This window comes from Crotalus tigris, unplaced genomic scaffold (genome assembly GCF_016545835.1).
Source record: "Crotalus tigris isolate CLP2741 ecotype Arizona unplaced genomic scaffold, ASM1654583v1 scf7180000024437.13266115, whole genome shotgun sequence".
NCBI classification, from domain to species: domain Eukaryota; kingdom Metazoa; phylum Chordata; class Lepidosauria; order Squamata; family Viperidae; genus Crotalus; species Crotalus tigris.
This window is the reverse complement of record NW_024100606.1, coordinates 10,571,414-10,586,864: the sequence shown is the minus strand read 5'-3', so window position 1 is coordinate 10,586,864 and position 15,451 is coordinate 10,571,414. Positions and strand designations below refer to the sequence as shown.

Sequence of the window (15,451 nt, the reverse complement as noted above, 5' to 3'; positions counted from 1 at the left end):
CAGTTTAATGGGCATGTACTGTGTGCATGTATAGATATGTAACTGATTAGTATTTAATATTAATTATAAATTCCTAAAGAAATTTCTGTGGAAATATGTTCTATGTACAAGCCAAATACTATTTATAGTACTCCTTATTACAATACACATTTCGTAAGATTGAAGGCGGAACTAAATATTTATTTCTTCTTTGTCCATATATAAAGAAGTTCCTTAAAAGAAGCTACCTCAGTTGGTTCCTAACATCAGGGTAGTTTTCTGGAATGTTTTATTGTTTAAAATGCTTACTTTTTTGTTCCTAAATTTTTTATTTCTCATTCATCCAGCTTTTCAAATATCAGGTAATATTTATTCAATTATTTAAATTGTTTTTAAATATATGTATTTAAATCCAAATATTTAAATGCTCAATGTTTAACTTACTTTTTATTCTGTTAAAAAGAATGCCACACTTCTATATTTAGTTTTTGTATTATTTTTTAACAGTAAACTATGGATGCATTCTTTGTAATTATTGATTTCAACTAAATGATAGTTTAGATAGAAGTTAAATTATAAAGTCATTTTCTTGACAGTTAGAACAATTTATTGACAATTAGAACAATTAATCAGTGGAACAACTTGCCTCTAGAAGTTGTAAATGCTCCAACACTGGAAGTTTTTAAGAAGAGACTGGGCAGCCATTTATCTGAAATTGTATAGGATTTTCTGTATGAGCAGGGGGTTGGACTAGAAGACCTCCAAGATCCCTTCCAATTCTATTCTATTCTATTCTATTCTATTCTATTCTATTCTATTCTATTCTATTCTATTCTATTCTTATAGCTTTTTAAAATAAAATTCTACTTGTTTGTATATTATAAGGAGAATAAATAATAGAAAGGACTAAACTTAAATAGATGACATCTGAGATACAATAGAATTGTTTCAATGTTTAAAATGTATATAGATGGGAAATGCAATAAGAAGCCAAACATATTAAACTATATTCATGGAAAAATATATACATATAAAATACATCAATATGATTATTCTATATTATTACTCTTATTTGATTCATTTGTAGATAGTGACACTTTTTTGATATACAATGAAAATCTTGATCTTTGCCTAAAATTACAAGAATCTCGTTCCTTCACCTTGGACAACTGCAACAAACACAGCGACTGGCAAAATTTTAAGTGGGTATCTGATTATCAGTTATTGAATATGGCAGTGAAGTTATGCCTGAGTGTGCCTTCCAAAACAAACATGGTTCCAGTTACACTGTCCCCATGCAATGAAACCATTGAATTACAGAAATGGGAATGCAAAAATGACACGCTGCTTGCCACTGAAAGCAAAGATCTGTTTTTAAGTCCTGCAAATGGACCTAACAAAGAGGTTATACTATCAGAAAACCCCACCACAAAAAGTGTTTGGAAGATCTATGGAACAAAGAAGAGCTTGTGTGCCCAGAAATATGAAGGTAAATATCCGAACATTAATCCTTCTTGCTGAATTTGCTTACCTAAATTCTCTTCCTCCTCTTTGCATCTGTTTACCTGAAAATTGAAATAAATTGCATATTAAAGATATAACCTCAAATTGTACTAATACCTAGTATTTCTTTAATATGTTAGTGTTGTTGTCTGTTACATCAGAGGTCCCCAACCACCAGAGACTGGTTCTATGGAGAAAAGTTTTTCCATGGACTGGAGAGTGCGTGGTTTTGTGTGCTGCCTGCATCCCATGGATGGGGCTTTGCTTGTTTGTGCGGAATGGTTGTTGGCATGCTGCAGCCCAGTACCAGTCCATGGATCGGGGGTTGGGGACCCCTATTTTACATCATCTGAGAAAAAAATGGCATGTATTCTAAGACCTAAATTCTGAAAATTGTTCCCTGAGTGAAGTAAACATGGTTACACATATTGTACATGAACTGTATGCATGCCTTAGAACTAAATGCTGAGACATTTTTGTATAGCATTTCTACTCTCATTTTAGTACTTCTCAATCTAACAGGAATAAGTTTGATTTTTTTATATAGCTCTATTCACTATAGAAGGCAATTCCTTGGGAGCACCTTGTGTATTTCCTTTCAAGTATATGAAAAAATGGTATGCTGAATGCATAGTTAATGATGATGAACACCAACGACTTTGGTGTGGAACAACTCCAGATGTAGATAAAGACTCTTTAACTGGATATTGTCCAGTAAAAGGTAAACTCTTTTTGGATGATACATTTGTTTATTTTGTATTCCATCTTTTTTATGTTTACAATCAACTCAAGGCACAAAACATATCAACAACCTCCCTCCTCCTATTTTCCCTATAACCCAGTGAGGTGGGTTGGACTGAGAGAGAGTGAATAGCTCAAAGTCATCTAACTGGTTTTCATGGGAAAGGCAGGATTTGAACTGACAATCTCCCCTTTCTAGAGCAGTGCTTTAACTACTAAACCGAACTGGCTTTCATGCAAGGGAACATACATATTTATGTTTAAAAACAAGTCTTCTACAATAGACTGTTTCATGTTCACTAGTACATTATTCTAAGGCAGCTATAGATAATGTTACAATGTCTGATAATGTGTTAATTAGAACTTAATGTAATATATTTTAACTTTGAGTAACCAGTTGGATATGTGTGTGTGTGTGTGTGTGTGTGTGTGTGTGTTCTATATTTTATCTTTGGTGATAATATATATATATATATATATATATATATAGATAGATAGATAGATAGATAGATAGATAGATAGATAGATAGATAGATAGATTTCCAAATAGATTTCCATTTCAGGGATATTTGTTTATATAAAATAGCATTTTTGCTCAGTTCAAATGGAGAAGTTTATAATTGTTTTTAGACACATTATGGAAGGGGAGAGAAATATATTACATTTTTGATGTATCTTTCAGCATTAACCCAGGTAGATTTTTTTCTGTATTTAATGTTAGATATATTTGGTATCTGGCTTTTTTTTTTTGTATACATGGTTTTTCTCTTTTTATTGTTAATTTAATCTGTTTTTTTTGTTTTTCCTTTTCTCTGTTTTGTATTTTATCTTTGGTGATAAAAAATAAATACACTTATTTTTTTAAAAAAAGAACCTAATGTAGTACATTGTTCCATGTTAAAATGATATTAATTAAATTTTGTAAATTATCCTTTTCAGTAAAATTAGAAGTAACCATTTTGTTGCAACTATTCAGTTAAGATACTTATGAGCATGTGTTTGCATTTGCTAAATTAGATATCTTTTTTGGCAGATTCTGCTAGCGTTAGTGATAAAGGGGTAGACTGGTATTGGGGAAACCTAGATTCAAGGACACCTCAGTTTCAGAAACTCACTGAGTGGTTTTGAAAACTTCAAACTTACCTTACAGGGTTGTTGTTGTGGGGCGAAATGAGAAGAAAGCATTTCGTGTACCACCTTCAGGCCCTGCTAAAGGAAGGAAGGATCAGAATGTCAGCAGAGTCATTTTGGCATAAAGTTATCTCTTTGGCATTTCATTAATGTTTTATACTGTGATATTCACATTTTCACAAGGATGTTATACACAAAGGGCTTGTGAACCCCAACTCTCTTTTTTTCTACATTGTAACAAAATATTACATCAAAACTGACCTCAATAGTACATTTTCTGTGTTAGGTGGCAGCAGCACTGATCTTGGCTGACCAGATAGCATTAGTAATGGGATGGGATGAGACAACAAGGAGATCTCAGGGCTGTAGGCTACCCGGGGAGGTTGGGAAAAATCCCAAAAGAAGTCAGTGGTAAATCACTTTTGTTCTGTTTTCAGTGATCAGAATCAAACTTCTCCTCAGGGAATCTTTTTTTGTTTTTTAAATAGACTTGGAGAAATGCAGATGTGTGACTTGGAAACAAAGTATAATAGTGAGACACTAATATTTTCAGGGGCTCCTTGATTTCCTGGAGGAACCTCTGTGTTTCCATGTGAACCTCACTAAGAGCATTGTTCTCATGCCAGGTAGAAAAAGCTAGGCAACCATGTTTGCTAAGATGAAACTAGCATGACAACCCCCTTCCTTTACAAATGAATATTCACTGTTTTAAGACAGGGGCCCCCAACCCCTGGTCTGCAGACCGGTACCAGTCTGCAGCCAGTTAGGAACCAGGCTGCGCAGCTGGAGGTGCACTGAAGGTATTGCTTCCATCTCGGGGCATGAGGAGAGATTACAAGGGTCTGGGCAGGGGTGTGAGAGTGACTGGGCAGAAACTGTCTTGCTCAGTGCAAAGATCTTCTGGCAGCTGCATTTGCAACTGGCTACTCCTACTCCTACTCCTACTCCTACTCCTACTTCTTCCTTCTCCTCTTCCTCACTCTGTTTTAAGAGACCTCTACTGGGTAGTTTATTTATTTGTTCTGGTCTGCTAGCCTATAGAATGGGAAGTGGAAAAGGAAACTAGCACTTCTAAAATCAGTGCTACATTGGTCAATCATACATATATTTAGTGCTACATTCTCTCAGCAAGTTCCTTATTAGTAGTTTCTTAAAAGTTGTAATGGATCCTTCCTTACTTCTTGTTTTTATACTCATCCTAATTGAAGGTATAAGGGTTACATTTTTCTCCTTTTTTAAGCTAGGCTAAAAAAAAAGAGAATGATTGGTTGGAGGAATATCTGAGCCTGGGTCAGATGTCATATTCTTGTGGGACTAAATACAATTTTATTTCATTTGACTGCATCATTTTAAGTTGTTTTTCAATCCCAGTATGTGAACTGAAGTAAGTTCCACTACCCACGCTTGTTTCAGAATAAACAAAAATAGGATAGGACAGCACTAAATGCCATACCTAGAAAAACTGAAACTGGGGGCAATTGTCTGCTGCTGAAAAGCAAAGTCAGCCAAAAGTTAACCAGAAGGAGAAAACCTAATTGGTTTCTGTTGAGTCCGTGGAGGGAAACAGACACGAGAAGCAGTTGAAGTTCTCAGTTTTCTTTATTCTGCGTTCAGCTTACAAGTAGATGGCTTCTGCAGCTCCCAAAACCTCCCAACTTCTTATATAGACATTTCCCGGGTAAATGCGATACTTTTCCCGCGCCAGCACCCGCGCATGCGCACGGCGCTGGCGACAGCCTGTCTGGTCCCGGGCAGCTTTGCACCTGCCCGGGACTGCCTGCAAACGCCCGAGCCGTTTGCAAGGCTCGGGACATAACACCCCTTTCCCCCGGGCTAAAACTACTACCAACATATAATCATTTATTTTATGCAGTGTTACCTGGCTTTTGTTTAGCCAGCAATGTTATGTAATCCTCTAAGTATTTAGGAGACTTCTTTGCTCTCTGTGACCTTCTCAGCTCTGGGTTACTAGCATGAGTTCCCTGACTGGAGGGAGATGTGAGCCTGTTCTCCTTATTTTGCCTTGGTGCCTTCCAAGGACTGTGCCCCGCTGCCTGGCCTGCTTGCTCGCCCACCGGGCTCGTCAGGCCAGGGCTTCTGTCACTTTGTGATCTGGTTGACCTGCCTAGCTGTAGACCCTCGGGCCCCTTGAAGTGATAGCCACTGCTGGGCGTCTCTGTTGAACCTCCTAGGTCCATCCAAGACCTGTCAGGAGGCTGTCCATTCCCTGAACCCCGTTCTGTGTCCGGGCTTGTGTGGGTTTCTGTACTTTCCCAAAACTCAGTTACTCCCTGATTTGGGCTAGAGGTGTTGTAGTCGGGACTTGGTTTCTCGACCACCTCCCTGTATGTTTGACCCCCTGTAGGATTTGGGGTAAGGTCAGGCCAACCTTGGGGATTGTGTGCCAGCTCTCTTGCGGGGAATGATTTGTTGGGATGCCCCCGGGTATCCTCCGTGACTGGAGTGCTGTGTGATGTGTGTGGAAAGTGAGTATGCCCCCGGGGTGACTCCCTGGCTGGAGTAGGCGTGGATGCCTGGTAATTAGGTAGGCTCATAGAATTCTTGTTCGGAGCTCTCGCGGAACCCTGGGATGGGCCGTTTGTAGCTCCATCAGTGGAGATGGGCAGCAGTTCGTGCCCTTCCCTTTGCTCCAAAGGGTCCCCCACCCCCCCTGGAAAAGACCCAGGAGTCTCATCTGAAAAGTCCCGCCAAGGGCGGAGTTGGTCGATGTGCCGACGCAGGACACGACCGATGTCCAGGGCTACCTCATAGGAGAGAGGACCTGTGACCCTGGAAATAGAAGCGGGGACCCATGTATGACCAGGCCCGTAATTGCGAGCCCAAACCGGGGCACCCACAAGTAGTTGTCTAGGTGCCCTAGGATGTGAGGTAGATGAAGGCAGTCTGTCCGGATGCAACCGGTCAAGTTTAGTAGTAAGTTGACACCCCCAACGAAGTTCAGCTGGGCTTCTCCCTGTAGAAGTGGACGGTGTGGTGCGATAAGAAAGGAGAAAGTCAGCCAACCTGTGATGCCAGTCCCCGTAGGTGAGTCTTTTCAATGCGTCCTTTGTGATGCGCACCATACGTTCAGCCATACCGTTGGTGGACGGGTGGAAGGGTGCAGACGTGGCATGACGAATCATGTTTGTCTGTAAGAAAGCTTGGAATTCGGAGGAAGTGAATTGAGGGCCGTTGTCGGACACAATGACATCTGGCAGCCCGTGTGCAGCAAAAATCCCCCTCAGTACCTGAATAGTCTTTGCAGTGGTGGTGGATGAGACAGGTACAACCTCAAGCCATTTCGAATGGCTGTCAACAAGGACCAAGAAGAACTGACCCTGAAAGGGCCCAGCGTAGTCAATGTGCACCCTAGATCATGGGGACTGTGTTTCCTCCCATCTATGCACGGGAGCTTGGGGCATCTCTGGGTGAGATCGTTGGCACAGGTGGCATGCATGCACCTTAGCCTCAATATCTTTATCTAAAACAGGCCACCACAAGTGGCTGCGTGCAAGAGCCTTCATACGAACAATGCCAGGATGACCCTCGTGGAGGGATTCTAAGACCCTAGTCCTCATTGAGGTGGGAATGACAACTCTGTTTCCCCAAAGCAGACAACCCTGAGAAAGGGACAGCTCGTTTCTTTTGGACCAGAAACTCTGAAACTCAGGACTAGGGCAGTGCTCAGGCCAACCAGACAAAACCCAGGAACGGACACGTGAAAGTGTGTGATCTGTACCTGTTTCAGCGGCAACATCCCTGGCACTAAGAGGGAGCTCGGGCAAGGCTTGGATTGATAGAATGTTGACAGCTGGCGCAGGGTCAGCTTCTACTACTGGCAGAGGCAATCTACTGAGGCCATCAGCATGGCCCATTTCTTTTCCAGGCTTGTGGAGTAAGGAAAAATCATATGCAGACAAAAAATAGACCACCTAAGCATTCTAGGGGAAATGATTTGGGGAGTCTGCTTACGTGTGGTAAACAGTCCCAGCAGAGGCTTATGGTCAGTGAAGACCGTGAAGTGCCTGCCATATAGAAAGTCATGGAATTTTTTAATTCCAGCAACAACAGCCAGAGCCTCCCTGTCTATCTGAGCGTAGTTGCGCTCAGCAGAAGACAATGTTCTGGAGTAATATGCAACAGGAACCTGAGTTCCATCAGACCTGAGGTGGCTCAGGACAGCTCCAACCCCGTAAGGGGACGCATCACAAGCGATGCACACAGGAAGAGACTCGTTGAAATGTGCAAGTACACTGTTAGAAGTGAGCAAAGCCTTGACTTTGTTAAAACAACCCTCATGCGTTTGTGACCACTGCCACACTGCTTGCTTGTCTAGTAGCCTGTGAAGAGGCTCAGCTACACTAGCTTTTTGTGGAAGAAAAGAATTGTAGAAATTCAGGAGGCCCAGGAAGGCCTGAAGTTCGGCCTTGGACTTTGGCCTAGGGCTTCTAAAATAGCAGTCAGTTTGGATTCAGCAGGGTGAATCCCAGCAGCATCAATTTTGAACCCCAGAAATTCAGTAGAAGGCACCCCAATCTTGCATTTGTCTTTTTTGAGCGTGAGGCCTGATTTCCTGAATCTTAACAGAACAGCTCTTAGCCTTTCAGCTAGAATGTGTGTGGAGTCTCCTGCAATTAAGACATCATCAAAGTAGGGGCAAACCCCCGGTATGCCCCCGCAGTGTGTTTTCCATTACGCTTGGAAAATCCCAGGAGCGACATTCACTCCAAAAACTGCCTTTTTACCTTAAAGGCTCCCCTGTGGGTCACAATAGTCTGAGCTATAGCAGCATCATCATCAACAGGCAGCTGTTGATATGCTTGAGCTAGGTCAAGCTTTGCAAAAACACGCCCCCCCTTGAGGGAGGCCAGAATATGACTGACCACAGGAACAGGATAGGCATGTTGCTGCAATGCCTTATTAAGAGTGCATTTGTAGTCAGCACAAATGCGAATGTCCCCATTTGCCTTTAGAGGCGTGACAATGGGGGTCTCCCAAGGGCTGGAATCAACAGGTTCTAGGATTCCCTGTTGGATCAGTTTGTCTAACTCAGTGTCAATTTTACTCTTTAAAGCAAAAGGGACCCTTCTTGCTTTAATTCTAATGGGAGTGACAGTGGGGTCTAGCTTTAAGGACACAGGGGGTCCTTGAATGTGCCCAGCTGGGGGCTGAAAACATCTGCAAATTCTTTGCAGACTTCCTGTAGGTCGAGTGTTTGTAAACTGTTGAGTCCTGTGACGTGTATCCCCAGGGCCTCAAACCAATCGAGTCCTATGAGACTCGTTCGTTCACCCCCTACTACTAATAAGTCTAGTGGACCTTCAAAACTCTTGTATTGCACGTTAAGGGTGGCCTCCCCCTTAACACATACTCTTGAATTTTGAAAATCTGTTAACACAATGTCAGAAGGACTTAACTTGGCCTGAGTTCCACTACCGGAACAAATCTTCCTAAATGTATGCAAGGAGATAATTGAAAAGGCAGACCCTGTGTCTAGTTCCATAGATAATGGAACCCCTTGTAGCTTCACCTTGAGTGACAGCTTTTTCTTAATGGGCTTGTGTGTGCCTGTCCTAAGGATGCTTCTTCGCGAAGCGCAAAACCCTACCCTATTCTGGCTGGGGAATCTGGTACCTTTCAGGCGCAGTTCTTCCTGAGGTTGTACTTTCGTCGGCCCAGACACACAGCTGCAATGTGTCCTTGTTTGCCGCATGCCCGGCAGGTAGCGGAGCGGAACTTGCAGTCGGTTCTCCTGTGGCGACCTCCACAGCCGATGCACTTGAGCGGAGCTGGAGAGCTTCCCTTCTGTTTTTCTTCCTTCGTGGGGTGGAGACGGTCGACTTCCTCATCTGGATCCTCCTCGGAGTTTCTTTGGACGTCTTCCTGGTGCACGGATGCAACCTCTGGACTGTTTCTGATCGGCCGCATGTTCTTGACAGCGCCGCCTGCTGCTTCTTCTGCGGTGACTTCCCTTAAGGCATCTTGGTAGGACAATTCTTCTTTAGCGAAAAGTCTCTGTTGTAGATCTCGATGCCTTAACCCGCACACGAATCGGTCCCTCAGTCGTTCTTCGAGGTCTTTGAACTCGCAGTGCTTGGCGGCCTTCCGTAATGCGGCGATGAATTCTTTGGCCGACTCACCGGGCCGTTGATCCCTCTGCTCGAAGGTGTGGCGCCATGCGATGACGGACATCTTGGGGTGGAAGTGCTCCTTCAGTAGCTTCTTCAGATCTGCGTAGCTTACAGACTCTACTGGAACAGGTGCTGCAAGGTTTTCTGCGATGTCGAAGGCGTCTTGACCGCAAACACAAAGCAGGGTGGCAGCCTTCAAGCTCTCTTCCCTCACTTGGTTTGCCTTGAAGTAGTTCTCCACCCTGGCTACGTATGACTCCCACCGCTCTGGATGTGAGATGTCGAATTCCGAAAGCCTTCCGATTTTTGCCATCTTCAGGAGATGGGTCTATCAGCCAGCCTACCCCCGAATGCGCACTGGATTGGCGGGTAGCTGCCGAGTCGACGCCGTTCCGCCGCTCAGGATTCACTTGGGTAAGCTTACACTTCTTCCTTTCCAGGCGGTGTAAGGCGATCCCATCCTCGTCGCCAGTGTTGAGTCCGTGGCGGGAAACAGACACGAGAAGCAGTTGAAGTTCTCAGTTTTCTTTATTCTGCGTTCAGCTTACAAGTAGATGGCTTCTGCAGCTCCCAAAACCTCCCAACTTCTTATATAGACATTTCCCGGGTAAATGCGATACTTTTCCCGCGCCAGCACCTGCGCATGCGCACGGCGCTGGCGACAGCCTGTCTGGTCCCGGGCAGCTTTGCACCTGCCCGGGACTGCCTGCAAACGCCCGAGCCGTTTGCAAGGCTCGGGACATAACAGTTTCCATTACAACAGGGAACTCAGAGAAGAACTACTAGATTACTACTTACAATTACTATCACCCATTTTCAAGAAAAGTCCCATAGAAGCATACTGTAGTAGTTGAAACATGCGATAGATGGTTCAGTGATGTGCAAGGGTGTCCTGAAGGAGAACATTTAAAGGTCTGCTTGGCTTCCCTCATGATAACATATGGACAGAGATCTCTGTTATCCAGTGAAGTTACATGGAAAGAAGTGGAGAGTTGATTTACTTCACTGTGTGGCTTGATGAAACAAAGTGCTACTCTGGAAACTTTGTCCAGTTTTTGGCAGTTCTTATTAACTAAACTATGCAATGAAAATTAATACAATGAAAATATAAATAAAAACATTTAAATTCTCTCAAAGCTTTGCTACTAATGAACTGATTCTATTTTTCATGATGCTTGCAGATGAAAATGATGACTTTTTCTGGGTCAAAAATCACTGGACAGGAGATCTCTACCAGATCAATTCCCTCTCAGCTCTAACATGGGATGAAGCAAGAAAAAGCTGTCAGCAACAACATTCAGAATTATTGAGCATCAGCGAACTATATGAACAAGCATATTTGGCAGGTATAACAAACATCTCTTAAAAGGCTTCCATATAATAAATATTTTCTCATCTGTAGTAAGCAATTTTGAATGCTTCATATAAGAAGTATAATTTTTCCTCCAGAGGAATTATCTTCTGAAAAATATTTGATACTTTCAGACAAATGCAGTTTGAATAATCCACTTGCAAAGACCAATTTTTCTTACATTTTTCCTCTGCCTTTATCAAACAGAAATTCATCAACTAAATTTGGACTCCAAAGATGAAAGTTTATCTGATTGATTTGCCATTGATATATAATTAATAATAGCTCAGGTTGAATTGTGGAATCCTTGGTGCTCTTCGAGCTTGGTTCTTTGCTTACCTGATTATGTAATAGCCTCAGTGGTGTTTGCTCCCTGTTTATTACAGTAGCTTGCTCTGCCAATGTTAGTGGGGTTCTGGTTTTCTCCTTGATTATTCCTAGATTAGGGTATTGTTTTCTGCTTGATTGTTTGATGTTAATTTTTCCTTTTCTGGATGTTGGAGGCTGAAGAGGATGTGTTCTGGCCTTTTTGTTTCCTTTTTACCTTTTTAAAGTCTCTTCTGAATCATATATAAGTGTATCTCTGTGTGCCTATTGATGGCTGATGTGCCTGAGTGCCAAAATTCCAGGAGTTCCCTAGCAGTTTTTTTTTTAATTTAGTTTGATCTAAAATTTTCACAGTTCCCCAATGGAAACTATGGTTGTGTTTGAGAATATATGTAGCTCAGGGTTGAATTGAGGACTCCTTAGTGTACTTTGAGCTTGGTTGTTTCTGTGCAGATTAGGTAACATTTCTAGTGAAGTTTTATTTGTGTCTTCTGACTGCTAGTTGGTGTCTAAGGTTGCATTCTGCTTGTCTTTTGCTTTGCCAGTCATCCTATATGGTAGTTGTTATGATCCTTGCACCGCATATAATGTTAAAGGTATGGCTAGAGACCAAGAGAAAGATGATAGTTGTACTTCAGATTGAATTGTATTGTGTCTGTCTGTCTAGCTGACTGTCTATTTTGTCTTCAGGCTCAAAACTACAGAATTGATCAATATGTGAATTTTCTTTCTCAAATAGGTTTAACAAATAATTTTGAAGCCAACTACTGGATTGGTCTGAATGATCCAGATTTTGACAGTGGATGGCAGTGGGCTAATGACCAACCTTTAAGATATTTAAACTGGGCTCCAGGTGAGTAAATGTATACAGTTATAAAGCCTTTGTTATGTCCTAAAGAGAACTGTAAACATTTAAAGATATTAAGATTAAAATATTTGGAAATTCTTATTGTCCTTTCCAAAATTGTTCTTTTTAAATAGGTGAGGTAGCATTTAAAATAATACTTTGCAGTCTTCTTGAAATGATTAATACACATATAAAATATTGAAATATATATTATGTGTTTGAGTTAATTGACACTTTCTTTAGAAGTGTGCTGGCATTCTTATATTATGTTTATTGTATATAAGCATTGTTTCTTACAGTATTGTTGCCTTCATCTTTTTTTTTATCACCCTGAAGATGCCCCTGATCCTGACAGCAAACTCTGAAAAGAGACTCAGTAGCTGCGTTTAGCTGAATGGGTAATAATCTTCTCATATAGGGTTTATAGGCCTGTGCAAGGTGGCTCCATTCCTCACCATGTGCCACTTGATTCATTTCACTCATGACAATTGAGAATGAAGCTGTTCCTTGACTGATCTGGCTGGCCCCCTATGATCTAATCAATAGGGTCACTGATTCAAGGTAGGCAGCCACCATAGAATTAGATACATCCAACAGTAGATATTGGAAGACTCATACATATGTGTTATAGCAGATACATTGTTCTTGAAAAGCAATTGAAGTTAGGGAAAAACAGTTTTGATTTGTTTACAGATAAAAATGTTATCATCTTGGACAATCTGGCTCACTCTCTCTTACAGGTAGCCCCTCTTCAGAAACAGGGAAAAACTGTGGATTGATGCAGGGTAGGAATGGCAAATGGGCAAACAGTCTGTGTGAAAAGAAATGTGGATACATCTGTAAAAGAACAAACTCTTCCATACAGGTGTCTGTACCTTCTTCAGGTAGGTTGTAAATTGGAAATTAAGTTAATTGAATAAATAATATTTCACTGATATGAATGGCACTTATGCCCCAAATAACATTTTTGCACTCTTTTTCTAGTGAAGGTTTTGATCCCAGAGTAATCTATCTAGACTAATATGAAAGAATAGATCTACCTGAGGCAGAGAACAGGCAGAGTTCTCAATGCACATTATGCAGAAACAATTTTGCTTAGGCCAAAGGGTAAGGGGCAAGGCAGCCTAAAATTCCTATGTACACACTATGCTTATAGCTGGGGGGGGGGGGGAATGCTGAATTCTCATCATTATTCTGATGATCCAAGATTCTGAGGAAATTTTAAAAATTGAATTTTGCATCAGTTTTATTTCAGAAAAATTTAATATGAAATATAGCACTTCTTAGATGAATTAAAGCTTAAGATTTGCAGAGCTAAAGATATGCATGCATAGGAAAGGTCCTAATCTGCAGGTAGTCATCAATTTACAACCACTTGCTTTACAATATTCAAAATTAAGTCAGGGTCAGAATGGGTCCTTTAAAGCACTTCCGGCCATCATAAAATGTCATTGTCAATGCTGCTAATATCAGATGTTTTTACTTTGACAACAGATAGAAATGCAGCCATTTTCCCCATTTCTTTTAGAGTTAGTTGATGCTGGGAGGGGGATGTGGATGAGAGTCCAGCTAGTCATAACAATAATAACTCAGGTGTGGGAACCCAAGGTCATTGGGCCCAGAGTTGATAGAGTTTTGGCAGGCTGGAGAGCTGGGGAGAAATCCCGCACTTCAAGCTAATTGGGGAATATGATTTATGACTGTTTATTGGAGGAGGGAATTGTGCTTTGGTACTTTGTGCCCAGGAGAGGAGAATTCAGTTTTTGGCTTTAACTATGTAGTGCTGATATTTTGTTTCTCGAATAAAAGATTGTTTAAGGCAAACAATGCCTTGAAGTTCTTTTGAAGAGTTTCATCTGTCAGAACCATGACAGTCATGTTACACATCCTCAGTCATGTGACTGAATTTTGGGTGCTTGGCAATCAGTTTACCTTTAGTAAAAAAAGCATTAATAATTTCAGAATATTATTTTAAACAATGATATAGGACATAAAAATTGCTACATTAGTACCTGCCTTATCCATGAAAAATTAGACTAAAAATTAGATTTGATTTCTAGGAATTATCCTTATAACAATGGACAAATTACCCTTATTTTTAAGATGGATTGTGAGATTTGCTTTAATTAATTTTTATATATCAAATTAATTACAGCATAATTATATGCAATGAACAAGGACACTCATTCAACTTTGCAGTGACCAAGATTGTTGGGCGAGCAGGCACAAAAACAGCCAGGGAAGTGACTGAAGCCTGAGAAACAGGCCCCTCGTCAGTCAACAGGAGTGCTGATTTGCCACCAGCCTATCAAGTACTTAAAAGGCGAGGGCTGGGCAGCACAAACAAATCACAGCTAAACTTAAAAGTCAGCCATCAACACACCCCTATCAACATCTAAAAATCCACTTAAAACAGGCACTATAAATACCACACACAGAACAGCACACACTCTGCTAGAGGAAAGTTCTCTGAAGATGTTCTCCAGCACAAGTCCAAAAACTCAGAAGAGAAAACACTGGGTCCCAGTGACTGACTTAGATTGAATCCTGCAACATTATCCTGGGAAACGTATATTTGCCTTCATTTATAATTACATCATAATTCTAGATCAGGATTTTCCCCCTACCTCCACTTTGAATTCTTGATGGTTTGTATATAATTACTGTCTTTTTAGATGATCTTAAGCCAGTTAAATGTCCAGATGGCTGGGTTGGATATGCAAAGCACTGTTACCATCTGAACAGAGATCGCAAAACGTGGAAGGATGCCTCAGTCTCCTGCCAAAAGGATGGTGGACATTTACTAAGTATACATGACATTGAGGAATACAGCTTTGTTTTTTCCCAACTTGGCTACAGTAAGTGTATTTAGAAGATTTATTTCCTGTTTCCTATACTCTGTGGGTACATGGATGCCAGGAAAAGAAAGGAATAGCTGCTGAGGCTGCCATCACAAGAAAAAAAAGAGAGTATTTATTTAGGCCTTAAAATATTTGTAAAAAAATCTACTGAGCTTGTGTGATTTAAATGACACTATAACTTCTGCATACATCCATGGCAGATTAGCACAGACATTTGCCAGGCAATTATGTCACACATAGACTTTTTTATATCCTGACTAACATAGTGGACTTCATTCATTACATTTGAGAATAATTGAATAAATTGGATTTGTCTTTTAGAATCAACAGATAATTTGTGGATAGGCCTAAATGACCAGAAGACAACTTCATATTTTGAATGGAGTGATGGTACTACAGTGAGATTCATCAAATGGCAGAAAGGAGAACCCACCCTTATAAGCGATGTGCAGGAAGACTGTGTCATCATGAGGGGGGAGGTAACAATAAGAACCCTCAATTGTCTAGTGGAGATTTTTTCTCTCTCTTCAGTTCTCTCTTGGATAAAATTTGTGTCTAGAAATTTATTTAATCAATTCTT

General features: G+C 41.0%; 1 protein-coding gene across 1 annotated transcript in view; it reads left to right on the top strand.

Moving 5' to 3' along the window:
- The first annotated feature begins 228 nt into the window (after positions 1-228).
- The window catches only part of LOC120302731 (macrophage mannose receptor 1-like), a 64,759-nt gene continuing 49,536 nt past the window's right edge, over positions 229-15,451 (top strand). Inside the window, exons 1-8 of the mRNA XM_039331588.1 lie at positions 229-341; positions 1,067-1,468; positions 2,030-2,203; positions 10,667-10,831; positions 11,903-12,016; positions 12,751-12,894; positions 14,686-14,868; positions 15,193-15,350. Coding sequence (XP_039187522.1) covers positions 281-341; positions 1,067-1,468; positions 2,030-2,203; positions 10,667-10,831; positions 11,903-12,016; positions 12,751-12,894; positions 14,686-14,868; positions 15,193-15,350 — 1,401 coding nt within the window. The 5' untranslated portion in view covers positions 229-280. The remainder of the gene's footprint in view (positions 342-1,066; positions 1,469-2,029; positions 2,204-10,666; positions 10,832-11,902; positions 12,017-12,750; positions 12,895-14,685; positions 14,869-15,192; positions 15,351-15,451) is intronic.